The 23,492-nt window shown below is 62.1% G+C and overlaps 2 protein-coding genes across 8 annotated transcripts in view; one reads left to right on the top strand and one right to left on the bottom strand.

Annotated features, from left to right (window-relative positions):
- The first annotated feature begins 1,713 nt into the window (after positions 1 to 1,713).
- On the top strand, positions 1,714 to 12,958 carry Wdr4 (WD repeat domain 4). 2 transcript variants are annotated; one of them, XM_048346190.1, is made up of 11 exons: positions 1,714 to 1,811; positions 2,794 to 2,859; positions 3,894 to 4,037; positions 6,011 to 6,167; positions 6,767 to 6,879; positions 7,751 to 7,811; positions 8,212 to 8,310; positions 9,392 to 9,456; positions 10,033 to 10,216; positions 10,594 to 10,663; positions 11,302 to 12,958. In XM_048346190.1, exons 1-11 carry the CDS (start codon positions 1,723 to 1,725, stop codon positions 11,472 to 11,474), a joined length of 1,221 nt encoding a protein of 406 aa, XP_048202147.1. In that variant the 5' UTR covers positions 1,714 to 1,722; the 3' UTR covers positions 11,475 to 12,958. The 2 variants fall into 2 exon arrangements, with proteins under 2 accessions (XP_048202147.1, XP_048202148.1); XM_048346191.1 differs by lacking the exon at positions 1,714 to 1,811 and having other exon boundaries at positions 2,842 to 2,859; positions 3,894 to 3,985.
- Positions 12,959 to 15,709: 2,751 nt separating this feature from the next.
- The window catches only part of Pde9a (phosphodiesterase 9A), a 63,096-nt gene continuing 55,313 nt past the window's right edge, over positions 15,710 to 23,492 (bottom strand). For 3 of the 6 annotated variants that reach the window (XM_048346186.1, XM_048346184.1, XM_048346185.1), the window contains 4 exons: positions 20,530 to 20,634; positions 19,664 to 19,792; positions 19,070 to 19,165; positions 18,512 to 18,758 (listed from right to left, as the gene is read on the bottom strand). In XM_048346186.1, the coding sequence (XP_048202143.1) occupies positions 18,681 to 18,758; positions 19,070 to 19,165; positions 19,664 to 19,792; positions 20,530 to 20,634 (408 nt within the window). In that variant the 3' untranslated portion in view covers positions 18,512 to 18,680. Of the gene's footprint in view, positions 16,241 to 18,506; positions 18,759 to 19,069; positions 19,166 to 19,663; positions 19,793 to 20,529; positions 20,635 to 23,492 lie in introns of those variants that run through there. The other 3 variants (XM_048346182.1, XM_048346187.1, XM_048346183.1) reach the window with 3 other exon arrangements.

The following is a 23,492-nucleotide window of genomic DNA, read 5'->3' on the forward strand; positions in this document are numbered from 1 at the left end:
CAGTTAGCCACAACATTAAACCACCATCCTTCTTGGAATGCAGAGACTCTGGAAGGAGAGATGGCACATAGTCAGTGGCAAGCACTTGTTGAAAGCCAGGACCTGTGTGGGCTTGGCCAGCAGGGGCAGGTGCTGTCAGAGAGAGGACACATACGGCAGGTCGAGAAATGTCCCGGCCTCTCTTTCCCTTCTACTCTCCCAGAACCCACCAGGCCTGGGCCAAACCTGGACAGGAGGCAGCTGATCGGAAGACCGAGACTCAGCTTGAAGGGGCTCCTCCTCCCCATGCAAAGGCCGGCTTGCACATCAGCATTGTGGGCCCACAGGGGGGCCAGCTAGCAACGCTGTGGGAACTCACTCAAGGACTCAGCAAAACGGCTGTATGCGCAAACACTTGACAAAATAAAAATTGTGTGGCGAGGGAATGATGGAAGAGGTGACACTGATCAAGATCGACATGTTGGAACTCCTTTGTACAAGTGTTTAAAGGTAACGCCACAAATTACAACAAAAAGACCCCAAACAAAGCACAAATATTTCTAGACACCAGGAACAAACAGAAAATACATTTAAAAAGGATTCTGTTATGTTAGCAAAATCCCATTAAAAATAAATCTGAAGGGCTAGGGATATGGCCTAGTGGCAAGAGTGCCTGCCTCGCATACATGAAGCCCTGGGTTCGATCCCTCAGCACCACATATATAGATAACGGCCAGAAGTGGCGCTGTGGCTCAAGTGGCAGAGTGCTAGCCATGAATAAAAAGAAGCCAGGGACAGTGCTCAGGCCCTGAGTTCAAGCCCCAGGACTGGCAAAAATAAAAAAAATGGAAAATATTGTGTATGCCCTGGAGGGATATGACGATAAACTTTGTTCTGTGGAGACACAGAAGGGAAGACACTCACAAACGGAAGGAAGAGGAAAGGTGCTCCTAGACAACACACACATGTGATCTTCCTCAGAACAAGTGAATACATTCAATTAAATGCTAATCAACACACTCAGGAGGGATTTTTTTTTTAATTTTTTGGATCTTGACATTTGAATGATAATATTTATAGGGGAGGGGATAAAAAGCTATGAATAGTTTAGGCAGTGAGGGGGGAGGAGGATGGGGAGAGAAGGAGGGAGGGGAAGAAGGAGCGGAAGAGGAGGGGAGAAGGGGAGCACGAGGGGGAGGGGAGGGGGGAGGGAGAGGAGGGAGAAGGGAGGAGGAGGGAGAAGGGAGGAGGGAGGGGAGGAGGAGGGAGAAGGAGGGATGGGAGGAGGGAGAGGAGAGGAGGAGGGGGAGGGAAGGAGAAGGGAGGGGAGGAGAATGAGGAGGAGAGCAGGAGGAGGAGGGAGGGGAGGAGGAGGGAGGGGAGGAAGACGGAGGAGGAGGGAGGAGGACGGACGGAAGGAGCGGGCTGGCGAGGGGCTTCTAGCAGACCCCGGAGCGCAGGGCGCCGAGGGCGGCAGGCGTGGCGCGGGCCGGGCCTAACGTCGGGCAGGAGGAAGGGCGCGGAGGGCCGGAAGCGGCCCTGGGGCGTGGGTCTCCCAGAACGTCTCCCCAAAGTCACCGCGTAGCGGACGGGACCCAGGCGACCGCGCGGCGGGAGGGGGGGGAGTGGGCGGGGCCGGGAGGCGGCCGCGCGCGACGTCACCGCCCCGCGCCGGCGGCGGCGCCGGGTGACGCACGCGTGGCGGCGCGGCGGGTGCGCGCACAGGCACGCGCGCGCGCACGCATGGCGAATTCCGCGGGGCTGGCGTTGTGCGGCCGGGCGCTGGTGGTGCGGGGCGGCAGCCGCTTCCTGGCCACCTCCACCGCGGGCAGGTGAGGGCGCGGGCTGGGCGCGCGGGCGGCGGGCGGGCCGGGCCCCGCGGAGCCGAGGGTCCGTGACGGGGGTGGGGGCATTGCTCCCGCGAGGGCGGCCCGGAGCCCGGCCCGGCAGCCGCCGGCGTCACGTCGCGTCACGTGACGTCGCGTCGCGTGACGTCACGACGCGTCATCCCCCCCCCTCCCCCCGGCCGGCCAAGTTGAGGCCCGGGAGTGGCTTCCTGTCCGCAGGTCGGGGTTCCCCGCCGAGAGCGCCCCGCGCCGCCGCCCGGGGCTCCCGCGGCCCGGAGACCCCGACTGTGGGCGAGGCGGGGCCGGGACCGCGAGCGGGGCTCGGAGCCCGAGGGGTGAATGTGTTGTGAGGCGCGCCTGGGGGCGCGCGCTCGGCGCTCTTCCCCTCTTCTGAACCCGCCGTTGCTGTTTGAAATCTGGGCGCGAGGTCTCGAGGAAGATTCAGCAGTGCAGAGCACAGTCTCCTAGAACCGTGTGCTGATTCCGTAGTGCCGGAAGGCATCGCGCCTCCAGCCCCGTTGCTTCTGGGGCTTGAACTCGGGGCCTGATCACGGCCCCTTAGCTCCAGGCGGACACTGTAACCACTTGAGCCTTTTTCCTGGTTGATTGGAGCTCAGAGCCTCAGGGACGTTACTGCCCAGGCTGGCTTTGAATCTCAGCCTCCTGAGTAGCTAGGAGTGCAGGCATGGTCCTGTTGCAATTTCCTTCTTTTTTGGGGGGTGTGGGGGGGGTGGGGGGAGGAGAGGGAAACAGATCCAAGCTAGTTCTGTACCTCATCTGTGGATGGTATAGTGTTTTAGAGAAGAGCTGAACTTTTCCCAGAGACACTCTACCCAGGCCCTTTTCTTTGGGGGCATTGATCGATAAGACCCTTAATGTCCTGAGTACGCAAATATTGTTTGTTCTGAAGGTGAAACAATGCTGTCACTTTGTTAACCAGGTGCTCATTCTTGTCATTTTCCTCTAGTGATGAGGACAGTGTCTTCATGTATGATTGCAGTACTGCAGAAGAGAAAGCACAGGAAAGTAAAGGGTGAGGTGATGGGGAGACCCATGAGCCGCGGGAAGAACTCTTTGACTTTTTAATATCCCTTCCCCATTTTGTGGATGAACGAGTTCCAGTTCAAGAAAGAAAGGTGGAACTGACTTTAATTTAGGCATTAAGCATATTTAGGCCTTCCCCAAATATCTTTAGTTTGTATCAGTAATCAACTATCTTACTATTTCTTGAAATGAGAGTGAACATTTAAAGTGAATTGAAGTTGAGGCTAATTGAGTTCATCTAACTGAAAGATACAAAAAGCACAACATGTGACTTTAGTATTGTTGGTCTTGTGTCTCCGGGTTTTTTTTTTTTTGGCCAATCCTGGGGCTTGAACTCAGGGGGACCTGAGCATTGTCCCTGAGCTGCTTTTGCTCAAGGCTAGCACTCTGCCACTTGAGCCACAGTGCCACTTTTGGCCTTTTCTGTTTAGTTGATACTAAGGAATCAAACCCAGGGCTTCATGCATGCTAGGCAAGCACTCTACCACTAAGCCACATTCCCAGCCCATTGTCTCAGTTCTGTTACCATTTTTTTTTTTTTTTGGCCAGTCCTGGGGCTTGGACTCAGGGCCTGAGCACTGTCCCTGGCTTCTTTTTGCTCAAGGCTAGCACTCTGCCACTTGAGCCACAGCACCACTTCTGGCCATTTTCTATATATGTGGTGCTGGGGAATCGAACCCAGGGCCTCATGTATATGAGGCAGGCACTCTTGCCACTAGGCCATATCCCCAGCCCCCTGTTACCATTTTTAATAACACTTGGAAGAGCTGGCCCTTGGAGTCCAATTTTTTTTGGTACTCTCATGTTCACTGCTTAGTTAGGTTTCATTTTTGTAGAATTAGAAATGTTTTCTGAACTGTCTCAGGTCTCTTACTAGATCCTTGCATTCTGGGTATTCCTATTGCTTAATTTAGCGTTTTATACTTGGACCACGAGAGAAATCAATGAAGCTGGCCACAGAGGAATGAAGCCTGAGTGAAGCTTCCCCAGGTGAGGCCTAACCGTTTTCCCCTTGTGTCTCAGAGAGGACGGACAGCCTGTGGACAGAGGGAGTGACACGATTCTGGCGTCCACCTTCTCCACGTCTGGCAGCTATTTTGCTTTAACTGATGACAGTAAGCGTCTGATTCTTTTCCGTACAAAACCATGGCAATGTCTGAGTGTCAGGTATGAAATGCTCACGCTGAATCATTAAGATGTCCTAAATACCCCTTGAACCTGCATGTCCGTAACAGTAGTGACAGTAACCATAGTGGTAAACCCCTCACGTGGAGTACCAGCTACAGCCAGATACTAATGTAGCACTTTGGTGTATGAGCCAATTTCTGATAGCCTAAAGCAGCTTCTCTGGCTGAGGTCCACTGCCTGCCGCTCTGGCCTTCTTTCCACACGGTTTTCCTCCGGTCCCAGGGCTGGCAGGAACAGGGCCATGCGCCGGCATTCCTCAGAAGTGAGGGGGCCCATGTGGCAGAGTTGGGAGCGAGTAGGCAGAGGCCCGGCTGGGTGTTGGGAGGTGTGGGCCTCGCCTTCCTCCTACCCAGCAGAGTCCTGTAAACTCTGCTCAGGCCGCCTCCACCATGCCCCGGGGGGGGGGGGGGGGAGCATGGGACGGGACTCTACATCTTGTGGACCTCTGCTTCTTGAGCTGGTGCCTTAGTGCCCCCGTGGTCTCGCCAGGTGGCGTGGCTGCGGCACGTGTGCTGCCTGGGCTCTCGCAGTGCCCACTGTGATTTCCTGTCCGGATGAGGCCCCCGTGGCCTCTGTCCAGGTGCTCCTGGCTGCCTGCTCATCTTAGCAGCAGGAGCCCGGCGCTGTCCTGGCTGACACCTGTGTTATCCAGAGCTGAGTGGAGAGGGCTGGAGAATGGGACTCTCGGGCGTGGCAGGTGCTCTCGGCCCCCGTGGTGGCCCAGAGCATGTGCAGCGCTCTTGGAGCTTCTCCTTATCTCTTTCGGGCACACAGTAGGCATGAATGGCTTCCCCAGCATTTTATTCCAAACATGCAGCAAGGATGAAAAGATTTTTATATCAAGCCGTACTGGGACTTTCCTTCCCTCCCTCCCTCTCTTCCTTCCTCCCCCCTCCCACTTTCTCCCTCATTTGCTTCCTTCCTTTTTCCCTCCTTCCCTCCCTCTTCCTTTCCTCCCTCTCAGTTCCCTTCCTTTTCCTCCCTTTGTTCCTTCTCCCTTTCTTTCTTTCCCTTCCTTTCTCCTCTCTTTTCCTTACCTCCATCTTCGGTTTGGAATTTGAGCCTCTTTCTTTTGGTTGGTCATGGGGCTTGAACTCAGGGCCTGGGTGCTATCCCTGAGCTCTTTTGCTCAAGCCTAGTGCTCTACCACTTTTGAGCCACAGCACCAATTCCGGTTTTCTGGTGGTTAATGGGAGACAAGAGTCTCTTGGCCTTTCTTACCCAGGTTGCCTTCCAAACACAATCCTCGGATCTCAGCTTCCTGAGTAGCAAGGATGATAGGTTTTAGCCACAGTGCCGGGCTGGAATTTGAACCTCCTGCCTCAGCCTTCTCAGTGCCTGGATTCATCACTGTACCTGGCTGGAACAGTCTCCCTTCCCGTCCCAGTCCTGGGGCTTGAACTCAGATCCCGACCACTGTCTCTGAGCTTCTTTTGCTCAAGGCTAGTGCTCTGCCACTTGAGGCACAATTCCACTTCCAGCCTTTTGGGTGATTACTTGTAGACAAGAGTCTCATAGAGGAGAGTCTCCCGACTGGGCTGGCTTTAACTTGATCCTCAGATTTCAGCCTACTGAGTCGCTAGGCGTGAGCTACCAGTGCCCAGTGGATAATTCTCTCAAGAAGAACTCTGTATGAGTCAGATTGCTCCAGAGTGTTGGCTTTTGTGCTGTGCGTGGCAGGGCCTGCGGGCCTGCGGAGCACTGAAGTTCCTGAGCAGGGGGGGAGGGGGTGGTTTAGCCACAGCACAGCTACAGTGCCTCCTGGCTTCGCCTTAGCTGCCTGCCCGAGTCCACATTGCTCGTCAGCCTGCAGCAGGGCAGCCATGTAGTCTAGGCCACGTGCCCTGAGTGCAGCCAGAGCCAGCGGGAGTGCGGGGAGGCCTGGAGGTCTGCGGGAACCCTGCTCCACGGTGTGGGGGGGGCACTCACCGGGCGTCTCTTTGGCCCTGCAGGGCCGTGGTGCGGAGGTGCACGGCGCTCACCTTCTCAGCCTCCGAGGAGCGCGTCTTGGTAGCTGACAAGTCTGGAGACGTCTACTCCTTCTCGGTGCTGGAGCCCGAGGGACCGGGCAGGCTGGAGCTTGGGCACCTGTCCATGCTGCTGGACGTGGTAGGTAGTGCCCACGGACTCCCCGACTCCGGTGAGGTCCAGGCGGGGAGAAGCGCTCAGGACAGAGCTGAGGAGCGAGGGAGCGCGGTTCTGGCATGGAGGTGGGCCTCATCGGGGCCCTGGGCCCGGGGTGTGGTTGGCAGAGGCAGGTGGGCCAGGCTCTCACGGGCGCTGCTTTCCAGAGCCGTCCCACGTGCTCGCCCCGCCCATGAGCTCTCCGCCCTAGCGTTACTCCTCCCAGGGTGTCGCACACAGGGTGCCCAGGAGCTCTTTGAGGACCAGACCTGCCCGTGGTAGAGTGGGGCTGGCCCCGGCAGGGGCCGTGGGGAGGGGAGCAGATCCTCCCCAGGACTTAGAACTACTTAGAACCATGGGGACGGGGTGGGAAGGTTAGGAGCTGGCCCTAGCGGAGAAAGCCCCCCACCCCTACCCCAGTCTCCAGCCTTGCCCTGGCTGTGGGCTTGGGTTCCCAGCAGGCTCAGAGGCAGCCCTCCTTGGGGATCTCTGGGGCGGGGGTGGGGGGGGCAGTACCAGGTGTCCCCGTGCCAGCGAGAGGCCGGCGAATGAATGGCGTTCTCTTCTGACCCCTGGCAACACAGGCTGTGAGTCCAGACGACCGCTTTGTGCTCACTGCAGACCGAGACGAAAAGATCCGGGTCAGCTGGGCTGCTGCGCCGCACAACATCGAGGCCTTCTGTCTGGGGCACGCGGAGTGAGTGCCGTCTCGTTCCCTCATGAGGGTGGGGTCTGTGCGCAGGGCGCGTTGACAGCCTGGCTCGTCCCCCGTCGGCCCTGCCAGCTGGCGTCCCGGTCGGTGCCCCCGGACCCTGCGGCCCGCCTGACGTGGCAGCCTGGTGTTGAGCACTGTGGCGGGCGCGTGGGTCCCTTGCCCCCATTTCCACGTGGTTTCTGGAAAGCTCTCCCCGTGTCAGGACCTGGTAGGCCCTGCAGTCGTGGGCAGTCAGGAAGTGGCAGTGTTGGGGATGAGGGCGCCCCAGGCGTCCTGTCAGGATCCTGGGTGGCTCCAGGGTGCTGTCCCGGCAGGGAAGGGCTCAGTGGATTTCCACGTGGTGGAGGGAGGCATCTCTGAAGCCAGAGGCTGATTACGGCGCATAGGGAAGAGCCGTTCCATTGCTCGGAAAGCTGTACAGTCCAGTAGTGGAGGCGGTGGACACAGTTGGCGGCTTTGGTCTTTCCTACTTGGAACTGCAGAGCTGGACCTCCAAGAAGGCTGGAGGGCATTATTGGCACCTCAGGACAGCCTGGACTTTGGTGTAGCTGTCCTCTAAGCTGGCCCTGAGCCCCTCCCGGCCTCCCCCCTGTCCCCGGTGGGTGGAGCCTCACCGTCATCTTGGGTGGGTGTGGGCGGAGCTGCCATGCTGAGCTGCAGGGGCCACTGGCGCAGTTGCCCTCTGCGAGGGGTGTGTGTTGGGGACGCAGTGTCACCCCGGCCTGCCTGGCCGTCTAGGTCCTCACCTTCTGACGCCGGCATTTTCCCCAGTAGTGGCCATTTTTGTGGGAGGTCGCACAAAGCTTCCCTCCCTCCCTGGGGCTGGGCCCTGACCCCGCCTGTCCCCGTGCAGGTTTGTGAGCCGCATCTTTGTGGTCCCTGGTCACCCCGAGCTGCTCCTGTCCTCCTCCGGGGTAAGTGCTCTCTGCTCGTGCTGGGGAGGCCGCGCCAAGATGGCTGCCGTCCCGAACTCGGCACAAGTACCTGCCACGGAGTGCTGCTTGGTCTTCGTGCTGTCTCTTTATTCAGTCTGTGTGTGTGTGTGCGCGCGTGTGCGTGCGTGCGTGTCTGCCTGCCTGTGCTGCGGGTGTCTGTACACGCCTGGCCCCTCGCGCCATGTGTGGACCTTGGCTTCCTAGCCGGTGACCATCAGGCCGCGTAGGCAGTCTGTCTTTATTGATGACCCGGCTCTGTCTTCACCGAGGGCTGCGTTGGAAGGGAAACCCCGGCGGTCAGCGCGGAGCCCCCGTGCGCGCCTCCCGGGCCTGGGCCTCTGGGCGCCCTGTGCTAACCGCGTGTCATCTGTGTGCGCAGGACGGCACCCTGAGGCTGTGGGAGTACAGGAGTGGCCGCCAGCTGCACTGCTGCGACCTGGCCGGCCTGCGGGCGCCAGCAGAGCCCAAGGACCACAAGGTAGCGAGCTGCGTGCTCACGGCAGGTGTGAGCTGCTGGCAGGCGCTTGCCGTCGGCTGGGTGGTGGGCCTTGCTAGGAGCATCAAACTTCTTCCCACTCGGAGAAGAAACGTTGGTCATATTCCCAGTTCCTAGAGGTGCCTGGTCACGTGGTCGGAATTATGCAATACACACAGTAGCAAATCACACAGTTAGTAGTGGCTTTTGGTAAAAACCCTGGCCTTAGCTTCTTCAGTGGCTGGGGTGGGGCCAGCTGGCCTTTCTTCCGTCCCGGGGTGTCCGGCATCTGGCTGTGCACTGTGGCCTGGGCGTTGGTTAGGTCCCCACGGGCAGGTACATGTCATGGGAACTGGGTCTTAGGGCTTTCCTCCTCTTCTGGGTCAGCTGGGAGCGGCAGGACTTTTGCTCCCATTTCCTCTGACGTCCAAAAGCTTCCCTCATTAAAAACAATTACTTTTGAGCAGTTGTACAGAGGCTTCAATGCAGCAAGTAGACTTTGTGTACCACGTGTCTTGATTGTTGTCACACCCCTTCCTTGGTTCCATTTTTTGTTTTATTTGCTTTTATTGCTCAAGGCTATTGCTCTACCACTTGAGCCACAGCTCCACTTCTGGCTTTCTGGTGGTTCATTGGATAAAGGGATCTCACACTTTCCTGTCCAGTCTGGCTTTGAAATTTAATCCTGGGATCTGAGCCTCTTGAGCAGCTAGGATTACCTGCATGAGCCACCCGTATCTGCCATTTATTTTTTTAAAGACAGGCTCTCTCTGGCACTTGGGCTAGCCTTCAGTTTGCTGTTCTCCAGCCTTAGCCTCCCAAGTGCTGAGACGGCGGGCCTGAGCTCCGTGCCTGACTCTCTGGTACCATTTCGGAGGGAAGGCCCTCTCTGTCCATGGCTTTGCAAGCGCCGCGCGGCCTGGGAGGGCCACGGGTAGCGCCTGCCGCCCGCCTGGCTGGCATGGTCGTGGGGATGGCTCTCACGCCCTCCTTGCCCGTGTGGTGGCGTGCCTGTGGCCGCGCTCGGCATGGCGGTTTGTAGGTGGTGTTCAGGGTGGGCCCCAGCAGCTGCTTTTCTTTGCAGGGCCTTGCTGCGTCCAGGATCACGTTCTGGGGCCAGGAGAGCTGCGTGGCGGCTCTGTGTGACTGGTAAGCGGGGCCGCCTCTGTCCCTGAGGGCCCGTGAGAGCCGTGGGGTAGCCCCTCCCTGCCCGCATGTGCCATCTGGAAGGGTGCCAGTGTCCCCTTCCCTCCCCCCACCCCCAAGCTTTTGTGGCTGGCGGGTTGGTGGGGAGGGGGTCCTCCTCGGTCCATCCCGCGAGGGCCGTGTGAGCACCGGGCGGAGCAGGGCTCCCCCCAGGCGGCCTCGGCTCCTCTGTGCCCCGCACGTCCTGCCCTGCTGGCCTGGGCGGCAGCCCTGGCTGTCTTAGGATGGAGGGCACAGGTTTGCAGAGAGGGGAAATGCGTATCCACTCCTGGCCGCGTCACCACAGTGGGGTGGCCACCCTCCTGCCCCCTGGCCTGTACTTGTCATCTGTTGCTCCGTAACAAGTTAGCCCAGAGCGCAGACTGCCAATGCCTCCTCCCACAGGGGCTTGGGGCACCTGGGCACCTGGGGGCCTGGGGCTCGGGGCGTCCGTGCAGCGTGGGCTGCGGGCCGGGCCGGTGTGCGCGGGCTGCCGTCCCCGCCCGAGGTCGCGATGGCGTGTGTTTCTGTCTCGCAAAGCGTCCCTGCGGTGTTCGTGTTCGGGCTGGACGCTGACGGCCGGCGGCTGGTGTTCCGACAGCAGCTCACCTTCCCGCGGCGGGTGTGGGACGTGGCGTTTGAGGACGCGCAGGGGCTGTGGGTGCTGCAGGACTGCCGCGAGGCCCCGCTCGAGCTCTGGAGGCCCGTGGAGGGCCGGTGGCAGGTGGGGCTGCGGTGCCGGGGCGGCAGCGGGGTTCCTCACGCTCCCCCCCCCCCCCCCCCCCGCCTGGCGCGCCCGCGGCCCGCGCTGTGTCTGCCTCAGCCGCCCTGGCGCTCCGCAGGGAGCCGGCCTGGCTGTGGGCTGCGGCGCCCCGAGGAGGAGGGAGGGGCAGCCCCGCGCGCCCGCGGCTCCCTCCCGCCGTGCCTGGCCCCAGCGGAAGTGGGGGTGCAGGGCGGGCCCGCTGGCGCGTGCTTGGCTCCTGCCCTCGGTCCAGTGCGCTGGGCTGAGAGCTTTCCGGGCGCCCTGGGCCTTGGGCCTCTCGGGGCGGGGTCCGGCGCCCGCGGGCGCTCCGTCTCAGCCGGGCTCTCTGTCTTCCGCAGCCCGCCTGTGACAGCGCCGCGGCCCGCAGGCTCTGCAGCCGGCTCCGCGGGGACTGGGCCATGCTGGAAGGTGAGCGGGCGCGTGGGGAGGGCTCCTTGGGGAGGGCCTTGAACGCAGAGCCGGAGCTGCTGCCTCCCGCCCGCGGGCCCCGGCTCAGGCCCCGGCCTGCGGGGCTGCTCCTCGCTTTGCTGGGGAAGGCTGAGGGGCGCTAGCATCGGGGCTCCCCGCCTGCTCTGCCGCGGCTCTCCCTGACGCTTCAGCTGGGCCGGGGCTGCCACTGCCCGCACCCGCCGGCCTCCCCGCTGCCCTCCCGGGCCCCAGGCGGCAGACCTGCCGTCCCCCCTCCGCGCCGGTGGCCCTGAGCCAGGCTCTGCTGTGCGGCCGCGGCCCGAGGTGCGAGGCCGGAGAGGCAGTGACTGCTGAGCGGCAACTTCCGGGGCAGGCTGAGGGGAGGGGAGGGCAGGGCAGGGTGGGGGGGACAGGCTGGGGGGGCAGGGCAGGGTGGGGGGCAAGTTGGGGAGGCACCTCGCCCCTGCCAGGGCGGGTCCCCTTGTCTCCCGACGGCCCCGGGCCAGCAGGGCTGGGTGCGGGGGCGGGGGGGGGCATCCACTTGGCCAGGGCTGGGCCTCCGGGCTCCCTCGCCAGGGGCTGGGGCTCCTGGGTTGCGGGTTCCGGGCTCGGGGCCAGCGCTCGCATCCCCGCCACAGGCTCTGCGGGCGCCGAGGACAGCTTCCGCAGCCTCTACAAGGCCACCTTCGACAACATGTCCTCCTACCTGAGGAGGAAGGAGGAGCGGCTGCGGCAGCGGCTGGGGAAGAAGCGGCCGCGGAGCCCCACGCCGGGGCCCCCCACGCCGGGGCCCCCCGCCCTCACCTGCTGACTGCCGGCCCAGCGCGCCCGCCCGCCCGCGCCTGTCCTCGCCGGGATAGCGCTCCACCTCAGCACAACTCCTCTCCAGCCTCTAGAACATTCTGCCCCACCGGATGCAGCTCCTGGGGTGTGGCCGTCGCGGTGAACACCCCATTCTCACGCGGCGGGCTGCCACTCCTCCTGCCCCGCCCCGCCCCGCCCCGGCCATGGCCCCGGGCCCCGGGCTCTGCAGGCACGCGAGCCGCTCCGCTCCACGCGGCCCCCACGACCCCATCCCCGGCAGCTGGGGCCGCAGAGCCCCGGGACCTGCCCCGGGACAGGACGACGCCCCGCCGGCCCCCAGCCCACGGGCGGGCGCGGTGACCCGCCGTGACCTCGCAGGCCGCGGGCTGTCATCCGGAGCCAATCATGATCTGTAAAGGCAGGATTTGCACAGCCTTCCAGAATGTTCAGCAGCACACCAGAAGCTTGTCTCCAGGCTGGGATGTGGCTGCTCTTGGGAAGGTGCTGGGCCCTGGGGCTGGGCCACACTGGCTCTTTGGGGTTTTGGGTTTTTTTTTTGCCAGTCCTGGGGCTTGAACTCGAGGCCTGGGTGCAGCCCCTAAGCTCCTTTAGCTCACGGCTAGCGCTCTGTCACGTGAGCCACTGCGCCACTTGTGGCTTTTTCTGAGTATTTTAGTGGAGATAGAGAGCCTCGTGGCCTTTCTTGCCCTGGCTGGCCTTGAACCGCGATCCTCCTCGGATCTCAGCCTCCTGAGTAGCTGGGATTATACGTGTGAGCCACTGGCCCCGCTCACACCGTTCTCTTGTGATTCTGTGCGCAGCACAGTAGGCGCGGTGTGCCCTGTGACTTGCCTCCCAGCCGTGCGGTCCTGCCCCCTCCGCGGCTGCCCCCTCCGCTCCCCCAAGTGCCTTGCCTTTCCGCCACGGTTAGTCTGGAGACAGCACTGTGCGTCCTGTGACTCACCTCCGGGGACGGCCGGGCCTCGCAGGGAAAGGGGCTGCTGGGTTTCTTTGGAGAAATCCGCTCTTCCGCCGTGGCCGCCTCTTCCCCAGGCCGGGCCGGGCCGGTCTCCCCCACTGCTGGGCGCCGGGGCGGCCCGGGGACTGAGGGGACTGCGGGGACTGCTGTCTTCCCAGAGCTTGCGCCAAGCTCTTCCTTTGTACCACGCTAGTACAGGCTTGCCCTCGGAGCGCTCGCTTTGCTGGTTGCTCACGACTGGCGGCTCTACTGCTCGAGCCATGCTTCCAGCGGGCATTTGGCTGGCTAACGGGAGGTGGAGTCTTGCCAACTTTTTTGCCTAGGCTGGATTTGAACCTCAGTCTTTCAGAGCTCAGCCTTCTGAGTAATAAGGATTCCAGATATGTCATTGATGTCTGATTCCTATCACCAGTCATATGTCCATGTGACAGACCCAGCGTCAGTGAGCAGTTCCTTTCCAGAGACTCCCCCTGCAGACCCTGCCCCGTCCCTGTCCCCAGAGCCTGCCCCGCCGACTCCCCCTGCAGACCCTGCCCCGTCCCTGTCCCCAGAGCCTGCCCCGCCGACTCCCCCGCAGACCCTGCCCCATCCCTGTCCCCAGGAGCCTGCCCCGCCGACTCCCCCGCAGACCCTGCCCCATCCCTGTCCCCAGGAGCACCCCCCCCCATGTGCAGGTCACCGCCAGTGATGCACCCTTGTATGGGTGAAGTCTCCACTCGTTCACTCGGTGCTCTTTGCTCCCGGGCTTGCGGGCCTTGGCCGGGGGGCGCGGGGGGCAGTGGGAGGGATAGTGAGCCCGGAGCAGGGAAGTGGGTGTTGCCGCCTTCCGCTGGCCCCGTACGTGGTGAGCTTCCCCGGGGTGGCTTCCGCTGGGTCTTCCGCACCGTCTGGCCCTGTGGTCAGCTCGTGTGTACAGCTCTGTGGCTGCTGGGACTCCCCACTTGTCTCGGTGCCCCCAGCTGCCCCTCACGTTGCTTTGGCAGCAGACGTGACTGGGACTTGAAGGCAGGGAAGCGGGGTCTGGGGCTCCCCGTGTCAGCCCTGTCCTCGTGTCAAGCTGTCTCCCAGGGCGAGGCAGTGTCACTCGGCGACTTGGCTTTCCTATGTTCCTTTTGATTTTATCTTCTTCCTTTTCCACGATGTTAATTTTGTGCATTTTCTTTTGGAACATTGATTGGATTGTCTTTTTATTGATTAAACATCTGGTTAAAGTATGTTGTTCTTGTGGCTCATTTTTTTTTTTTTTTTTTTTTTTTGCCAGTCCTGGGCCTTGGACTCAGGGCCTGAGCACTGTCCCTGGCTTCTTCCCACTCAAGGCTAGCACTCTGCCACCTGAGCCACAGCGCCCCTTCTGGCCGTTTTCCATATATGTGGTACTGGGGAATCGAACCAAGAGCTTCATGTGTAGGAGGCAAGCACTCTTGCCACTAGGCCATATTCCCAGCCCATCTTGTGGCTCATTTTTTCGTTTTGATTGCAGTATGTGGAAGGTATAACTTAAGAGGTGCCGTGAGCCAGACACGCGAGATCCCAGCTGCTGTAGAGGATTGTGAGCTGGAGGCCGTTCTGGGCAAGGTTGTTAGCAAGGCCCTATTCCAACGCGAATACTGAAAGACGGGGCGTGGCTCGAGGGTAGCGCTCTTGCCTAGTGCGATGTGAGGCCTCGGTCCCATGGCCCCCACTACAAAGGCGTAAGAGGTACAGAACCTGGGGTTTCCCAGCCCTAGGGTGAGAAATGGCTGCTGCGGACTCCCCGAGGGCCCCTCTAGTCACCGCCTGCCCCTCCCAGACAGGCGGCGAGCGTGGCCTGTTCACGGCTGGCCTCGGCTCGCCGCGCCTGTGCACGGTGGCTTCTGGCTACCCCAGGTGTTGCCCTGTGAAAATCCCGTGTGCACTCTGCCCTGTGGCACTCGGAGGCCCCGGGCTTTGGCTGGCAGGCAGAGCTGCTGGGGACATCCCAGTGACTCCAGACACGTTTGTGTCACCTGTGTCACCGTCCTGCATGACAGGAGCCCCTTACACGGCCTAGTGTGCGCAGAGCCCGTGTCATCCCCCACACGCTGCAAGCCATGTCTCTGTGACTTCAGCCCCACGCAGCGTGGATGCCACGCCAGGGCTGCCACGCTGGGTTTCGGGGCCGAGTTGGCGTGTTTGTGGTCCTGTGCGGCTCCTCTCCAGTTGGGTCTGAGTTGGTTGCGTCTAGATGAGCACCCTGTGGATGGGGGGGCTGCCCGGGGCGGGGTGCAGGGCCTGGCTCAGTCCCCTGTGTGCTGTCAGGTTTCAGCAGCCCCTTCTGCGGTGCGGAGGTTGGGAGGGCCCGCAGTGTGGCGTGGCATTACACTACACGGCCTTCTACAAACACTCAAGAGTTGGATTTGGGTCTAGCACGCGGAGCCTTCTGGTATCCAGACGTACACTTGACCTTGGCTGGGTCACCAGGGCTCAGGCCGCCTCCAAGCCTGATGTGCTAGGAGTTGGGGCGCCTGTGAGCCCCTGGCCAGCAGGGGGCGCAGCGGCAGGCCAGCCCGCTTGGTTCTCCCTCGTGCAGGGGGCCTTCTAACCGCCCTGCAGGCCGCTGGGAGGCCTGGCTTAACTCTCGCATTCGGAGGCTTTTCCCTAGACTTCTGTCAGCTGAGTTCTGGCTTAATTGCACCGAGGTCTCAGGAGACGCCCGTGTTTGTTGTTGTCTTTTACTTGCTCTAGGCCCGTGTGTCTGTGATGATTCATAATTCCCCCAACTAACCTGTGGTATCGAAACAGGGCCCGGTCTGGGTGAAGACCCAGGCAGCTTCTTGGCGTTAGAGCGCAGTCCGCGTGGCTCGCCCTCGCTGGGGACTCGGGTCACCTCCCTGGCTAGGCGCGTGCGCTCTGGTGTGTCGCAGCTCCTTAGTCACCGTGAGCCCTGCCGCCTCCCCGTCTTTGTTCTGAAGTGTGACCTGAATCAATGGAGTGTGAGTACGCGTGTGTGCTTGTGCACCCGCCTCCCACCGGCCCTCGGCTTTGCACTCACGGCCGGCAGAGCCCCAGCTCCACGCCGGCTTCCCGCGAGTCTCGTGGACTTCCCAGACTGGGTCTGAATCAGGAGCGCGGTTGGTTCTCAGCCTGCCGAGAAGCGAGGACCACGGGCGTGAGCCACAGGGCCTGCGCTGGGTTTGCGTGGTCAGTGCCCCCCGTGGCCGGGGGGAGCCTCTCCACACCCCTTCCACACTCGGCCCGCCCCGGCCCCCCGCATCGCCAGCGCAGAAACACAGGCCACGCACGCGCCCGTGCTGCGCCACCGCTGACGTTTAATGTGGAATTTACACGGACGTGCACATCGCGGCGGCGCGCGGTCTGTGCTGAGATACACGCGTGGGGCCGCCCGCCGGGGGTCCTCCGCCCGGCCCCACGTGGGAACGCACCGGAAGCAGCCGGGGTGGACAACTCTACAGAAAAACTGTACAGTACCCACTTCTGTAGAAGAATATATTATTTAAAAGACAATTCGAAAATAAAAATTCTGTACAACATCACGAATTCCCTCCCCCCGCTTTGTGTTAGTGAACAAAACAGTTCTAGAAAACGTGTTCTGGTGGCGTGGGGTGCCCGGTGCCTGGAGCAACTTCCCTCCGTGGACAGTCTCCACTTCCCGGCCCAGAGGGCCACGCGGAGCTGATTCCCCGCCCGACGGCCTCCGCCAGCCGGCCCGGCCCCGCCGCGGCTCGGCGCGTGTCTTCCGCCGCACTGCTGGGGGGAGCCGGACAGCCGTTCGTCATCGGGGGGCTGAGCGCTGCAGGTGGTCACACACATCTGCACTGTTGAAACAGAACACGTGACACCGCTGAAGCACGGGGCAAAGGAAGCCGCTTTGGAGCCTCTCGCGAGATGCCGAGACTTGAAGGAACCCGGTGCTGCAGGGAGCCCCCGCTAGCCGGGCGGCTGAGAGCGGAGGGTTTGGTTTGAAGCCAGTGGTGGCAGGAAAGTCCTTGAGGCTCATCCCCGGTTAATCACCAAGAGGTCAGAAGGGGAGCTGCGGCTCAAGGGGAAGATTAGCCTTGAGCAAAAAGGCTGAAGGACAATGCCCAGGCTCTCAGTTCACGCCGATCACGATCACCTGCACACACACACACACACACACACACACACCATTTCCCAAGCACGTGGCGGGAGCAGCCCTCCGTTCAGTCACTAGCTGCCACCACAGTAGCGCAGGACCTGAGCTGGGGCAGCCGGTGCTCCGTGGCTCACAGACGTGCGGGGCGCTGAGCTCGCCATTAGCAAGGCGTCCGTGACAACCGAGTGTGCCGGCGGCCCGTGTCTGCAGCTCCTCCGTGAAACCGAAGCGCCGCCGGGCGCTGGTGCCCGCCTCCCCCTGTCATCCGGGCTACTCGGGAGGCCGAGGTCTGACGATCCACGCTCGCAGCCAGCTGGGGCAGGAAAGTCTGCGAGACTCTTCTCTCCCGTTAGCCGCCGAAAGGCGGGAAGGGGAGCTGTGGCTCGGGTGGTAGAGCGCCAGCACTGGGGAAGGCGCGGGGGATCGGAGGGCCTCGGCGGCTGGCGGGTGCGTGGCGGGGTCCTGCACGAACTGGCCTCCTGGGTGCCGCCCCGTGGGCTGAGGGGCCTGGACTGAGCGGCGGCGTGTACCGGAAGCCACTGCTCTTGAGAAGCACGGAGTGCGCGAGCTGCCTGTTACAAGGACTCTCCTTCTAAGTGGCGCAGGTTCTGAACTTTGGGTTTCCCCTTAACTGAGCACACATCTCCTTTTCAGAGTTGCTGTCTACTTAATACATGCGAGGAATTAAAATTACACTTATTTTAATTTTTGTGCCAGTACTGGGGCTTGGACTTGGCCTCACATTCTTGCTTGCCTTTTTTTTTTGTTCAAGACTGGTGCTCTACCACGTGAGCCACAGCTCCACTTCTGGCCTTTTGCCGGTTAATTGGAGATAAGAGTCTCAGGGGGGGCTGGGGATATAGCCTAGTGGCAAGAGTGCCTGCCTCGGATACACGAGGCCCTAGGTTCGATTCCCCAGCACCACATATACAGAAAACGGCCAGAAGCGGCGCTGTGGCTCAAGTGGCAGAGTGCTAGCCTTGAGCAAAAGGAAGCCAGGGACAGTGCTCAGGCCCTGAGTCCAAGGCCCAGGACTGGCCAAAAAAAAAAAAGAGTCTCAGGGACCGGCAAGGGCTGACCTGAGAACCTGAGTGACTAAATATACGTTTTAGTGTTAAAATTATAACAGCTTCTAAACCCTGGTGAGGACTCCATGCTAGAGGGCTGCACCCCCACCCGTGAGACTAGTTTCTTGTAGTTTGACATTTAAAAATACAGGGAGCACTTGTTCACCTCTACACCATGGTAACGGACAGTAAGAAATGATCATAGTCATAGACTATAGAAATAACCATAACAGTAGTAGAAATGCCATGGTACTGTTGGGTTGGTTTACTTATGATTGAGTACTGGATTGTTTTAGCCCGCTCAAGCTTGCTTAGTGGTAATGGGGAAACATGGTCGCAATTGTTAAAATAAAGTTGGTACTAGGTCAGCCTGACCGCATATTCTGCTTCTGTACATGGCTTGCTCAACCCATTTGTGACTTGCTCTACCCCCTGCACTAACCCCCTGCATCAGTGCTACCTGACCACCTGCTGTCAGTTCCTGATATCGAGACCAGTTCCCGATATCAAAGCCAAAATAGATAACTGAAAGGGTAGACAGCCAATGGAAACAGGACAAGACTTGCTTGCTAAATGCCATCCAATCAAGTATCTGCCAAGTTGGAAATACCCTGCCCCTGTTGTGATCACAATAAAAACCCTGCCTATCTGAGGGCCGGGGCTCTCGATCCAGATCCGCTGCGTCGGTGACGGTTGGGAGTCCAGGCTTGAGCTTGCAATGAAGACTCTCGTGCGTTTGCATCGGAATCGGCTCCTTGGTGGTCTTTGGGGACCGGAAATCTAGCCATAACAGGACGTTTCTGCCTGGATGGCTTTGAACACGTGGTCCTCACATCTCAGTCCCCTGAGTAGCTAGGATTGCAAGCGTGAGCTGCCTGGCCCATTCTACAGTTGCACTCATTTGAAATCACTGCGCAGGCTAAGGTTTGGGTGTGGTTCAGGTCTGTCCCCCTGGAGGTTGACTCCCCCACGGGTGGAGCCCTGTGACTCCTGTCTCCTCCTCCGTGGCTCCCGTGCCCTCCGCACTTTAAATTACCCGGTGCTTGGCGACGTCGATCTGGAAGAGCGCGGCCGTCACGGGTTTTCGCGTCTCTGCGCGTCTCTGGAGTTGTCAGCATTCCCCGACATCAGGGTCTCTGTTTTTTTCTGTAACTAGACAGAGCAGAGCAGGCTGGAGTCGGCTGCAGGGAAGAGTGGCCGCCATTCCTGGAGGAACTCGGGCCGGCCGCTGCCCCCCCCCCCCGCCCACACCGGGACCGGTCCGTGGGGGCTGCACCTCGCTCAGGCGCAGCCCTGCACCTCTTGTGAACCTGCCTCTCTCAGGGCCAGGCTGGCCGCACCGGGCGGGACACGAGGGCCCCCCCTCAGCCCTGGACTGGGGGGTGACGTGAGGGGAGCCTGCCGCGCTGATGTCGCCTGTGAACCCCCCCACGTCGGTGAGGCGACGCCCCGGGCCGCCTCACCTCGGACACCGCGTCCTCCACGCGCTGCAGGGCCTCGTAGTGGTCCCGGGACTCCCAGAGCGGCTGCAGCATGAGCTCCTTCACCACGGGGAAGAGCTGGGGACAGAGGCCGTGGGCCCCCTCGTCACCTGCACCCCGACTCTCGGGAGACGGGGTGCAAAGCCACTGGGCCCACCCCACTCGCATTTCCAGGCTGCCAGGCCCCCCTCTGGGGGGGACAGGGCGGAGGGAGGAGGGGCCTCCCGACGGGTGGGCGGGGAGTGGGAAGGTCTGCGGAGGCGGGGATGGGCGGGAGCGCCGCGTGTTCAGGACCCGGGTGGTTAGCGTGGGGTCTGGCAGGCGCTCAGCAGCTGGGGAGGAAGTGGCGTGGGGTGGGGTGGGGCGGAGAGGGGCCCGGGCGCCATTGCAGCTCTCGCCTTAGGGGTGCGGCCGGGAGGGGCAGGAGAGGGCGGCGGCCCCCCCAGGGGCAGGGCGCGGCGGGGGGAGCGGGGACCGGCCCCCAGGCGCTGGCGAGTGTCCTCAGGTGTGCGCGCCTGAGCCCGCGTGCCCAGTGCACGTGCGTGTGCGCGCCGCGGGGCGGGGCTGTCCGCTCACCTTGGTCACCGTCTCAAACATGGGGATGAGCACAAACTTGATGAACCCGATCTGGGCTGTGGCTTTGGTCACTTTGTCCCGGTCCATGAACGGGGCCACGGGGAGGCCTTCGGACTTCTCGCGGTCGCTCTGCGGGGAAGGCCGCGGACAGCAGGGTGAGAGACGGGAGCGCCCTGGCGTCTGGGGGACACCCCAGCACCCCTGCTCTACCAGGCAGGACAGATCAACCGCGACCCCCCCCCCCCCCCCCCCGCTGAGCATGCCGCAGCCGTGACTCAGTCAGCACGGGACCAGGGTAGCACGCAGGTTCCCACGCGTGCCTCTGCTGCGGCCGCGGGGGCCATGAGCAGGGACAGCCTGTCCTTGTTCGGTGGCCTTCTGGGCCCCCCTCTTCCTGGGGGCTCCCGTGTGCCCTGGAAGTTCTTTTTGTTGTTTGCCAGTCCTGGGTCTTGAACTCAGGGCCTGAGCACTGTCCCTGGCTTCTTTTTGCTCAAGGCTAGCACTCTGCCACTTGAGCCACAGCGCCCCTTCTGGCCGTTTTCTATGTATGTGGTGCTGGGGAATTGAACCCAGGGCTTTGTGTATGCAAGGCAAGCACTGAACCACTAGGCCACACTCCCAGCAGCCCCTGAAGTTCCTGCGTCTCCACTCTTGGGCAGTTATTTGCTGCCACTGTCTTCCCCGTCTGTTCTGCCCGAGTTCATTCCCACTGCGGGCAGGCTCAGTGCAGGCGGTGGGGCGGGCGGGCACAGTACCGAAGTCCGCCCTGCCCTACAGCCCTGCAGGCTCTTTGGGTCTCGAGCCCTGGGCAGAGGGGCGGAGGAGCCCTTGGAGCCGGGCAGCCGGGCGAGGCGGGAGTCCCTTACCTGCATAAAATACTCTTCTAATAAACAGTCCACCCAGGGCTCGGCGACCTCCATGGGGCGGACCTCGTTGGAGATGTCACAGCACTTGATCAAGATCATCTTCAGCTGAAAGAGAGGATTGAGGATTGGCCCTTGGCACGGGGAGCCGGGGCGGAGACCTGCTGCTGCTGCGGAGCCGCACTGGGTTTGCTGGGAAGGGGGGGGGGGGACTGAGCTCTGCTGCCTCCGCCTTCCCTCCCTCTGCTTGGACCTCTGAGCCTCACTGGGGAGGAAGGGTGGGGGAACCTTTGCACACACACACACACACACGCATCAGATACACAGACGTTTTGCAAAACCACACACGGTCAGGTTCACAAGTCATCTCTCGGCCGATGGGGCCTGCGGAAGACCCAGAAGGCGCCGTCGGGAGGCCTGGGGGTCACGAGGGAACTGAGCGCGGCCCGCCGAGCCTCGGATACAGGGACGCCCGGGTGGGCGGACTGTCTGTGTTCCCCGCGGGGCGGGAAGCACGGCCAGAAGGGCCCCCGCCGGGGGCTGACGGTGGACAGAACGTCAAAGACCCTGTTGAAAACCCCAACCCCAAACACTAAGAAAAAACAAAACAACACCCTAAAGCCAAAAGGGATGGGGGCACGGCTGCCGCAGTGGAGTCCCTCCACCTGCCTACCAAGCTCAAGGACCCGAGTTCAAACCCCAGTACTTAAAGAAAGATCCCGCCACGCAGTGAGGAAGGAAATCTCAGTGCAGAAGCACAGCGGGCCTGGCCCGGTGTTGGCCCCCGCGTCCCGGAACACTGGGGGCCCTCAGGCCTGCCCTGCTCACAAAGGGGGGTCCATCAGGTGAAGCCCCAAGTCTTTCCCGCCCTCGGCTCCCGGAGTCCTCCCCATGAGGACACCCTGGCCTGCCCACGCCAGCGCCTTCCGGGTCCCCCCCCGCCCCTCCCTCCCGCCTCTGGCCGCCGCGCCACGGGCTGAGCAGTGCCTGGCACCTCTTAGGGAGCTGTCCGCAGGGGGGGGGTCTCCCGTCCCCAGGAGCAGCGCTGCCTGTTCAGAGCCGGGCAGGTCTGGGCCAGCAGGCCACCGCGGTCACCTCGCCTGGCGTGGGTGCAGGTGGCCGGGCGTGCAGGGCTGTCACCAGCGACGGCGACGTGCTGGGCGGGGGTGGCGAGGGGGGCCCAGGCCTGCGGGGGCGGGCGGGAAAGCCGGGCCGTGGCGGCTCCGGGTGGCGGGCCACGGATTGGGTGGAGGGGCGGGTGGCCTCTGTCCTCGCCCCTGTGGCCCGAGGCCCACGGGGCTGCTTTCTGCCCAGCGTGCAGCCCGTTTCCGGGCAGCGATCTCCACCTTTCCTCTCCGACCAGCCGGGTTCTAGGCCGGGGCCGTCCGCGGGGTGGCCTGGCGGGCTTGCCGGGGAGCTGCCCCACTGCAGAGGCGAAGCCCCGTCAGGGCGCACGGTCTGCAGGCCAGGCCTCCGGCCCGGTGGGGTGCTCCGGGCCGGGCGGGGCTCGGGGTCCGGTCAAGCTGTCGTCACCCCCCTCGGGCATGATTCTGTCCCGCGGGGGGGGGGGGGGGACCGGTCCTGGCTGCACAGCATGGCGGTGCATGAAAACCAGCGCGGCTCTATCCGGCTCCTCCTCCCCACTGCCCGTCCCCACACCACGCGGCAACCCGGGACCCCACTGCCGCCTCGCCTCACATCTCAGAGGGAAGCAAAGGCCGCCGAGGGCCCAGCCTGCTCGGCTCCCCACCGTCTGGGGCTCAGGTTCGCGTTCGCCCCCCTTGTCCTTCCCCACGGGACGGAGCGGCCTCCCTCACGCTCCCCCTGCCCTGGGTTCGCGTCCCGTGGTTTCAGTTACCCGTCGTCAAGGGTGCCCCAGAAACACTCGGTGGAGAACACCCCCGCGCATGCGTGTTGAGCTGCATGCCGGTCGCGGCGGAGGGGGGAAATCCCGTGCTGCTCTCCTCCGCCCCGGCCGGGACGGAGCCTTCCCTCCACCGCGTCTCATTCATTACGTAGTCGTTCTCTCGATCACCACAGGGACTGTGGGTGTCGCGGTGTCCGGGCGACTCCAAAGCACAAGAGACGTGATGCCGGGGACTTACCCACGGTACACTGTCCTAACTGCTGACCTCCACCGTCACCACCACCACCACCATCACCATCACCACTGATCTGCTCCTCGAACTCAAGGCCTCTCTCTACCGCTGGAGCCTTCCCTCCAGGCTTCTGTCACCGTTGTTGCGATGCTCCTCTGGTACCCAACTTGTAAATCAGACTTTATCACGGGGATGTGTGCATGAGAATGTACTACACACAGGGCTTCGTGCTATCCAGAGTTTCGCGTATCCACTGGGGTCTTGGGATGGGGGGGGGCAACTGTATCCTTTCCAACTTAGGGCAAGGGGTGGCCCCTGGACGCCCTGGCTTTGTGGGAGACCCCTCCTCCCGCCGTGCCTGCGTTAGCTCTGGGTCCTCTCCAGTCCGAGGTCACCGCCATTCAGCCCCTAGAGCAGGGATCCACGCGGGCGCCACGTACCCGGGTGAGCAAGTGCGCGCTCAGCGGGCGGGGCAGTGAGGATGCTGGGCGTGAAGAGACCATTTACACAGAGTGGCGGGCCGGGCACTGGCGGCTCACGCCGACAACCCTCGCCACTCAGAAGACGGAGATTGTGGGTCACGGTTCAAAGCCAGCCCAGGCAGGAAGGTCTGCGAGGCTCTTATCTCTAATTAATCACCCAAAAGCCGGTGGCGCGGTGGCTCAAGGGGCAGAGTTCAGGTCACCTTGAGCAGAACAGGCTCGGGGACAGTGTCTATGTTCAAGCCTCGAGAGCAGCACACATGCACACACACAGATGCACACACGCGCACGTGCGCACACACACACACAGAGCATACGGATCCTGTACGCAGATACAGCATCCTCTGCTTTCTCTGTGAAGTCCAGCCCTTGTTTTTTGAGACAG

The sequence above is a fragment of the Perognathus longimembris genome, chromosome 5, assembly GCF_023159225.1.
Source record: "Perognathus longimembris pacificus isolate PPM17 chromosome 5, ASM2315922v1, whole genome shotgun sequence".
NCBI lineage: Eukaryota > Metazoa > Chordata > Mammalia > Rodentia > Heteromyidae > Perognathus > Perognathus longimembris.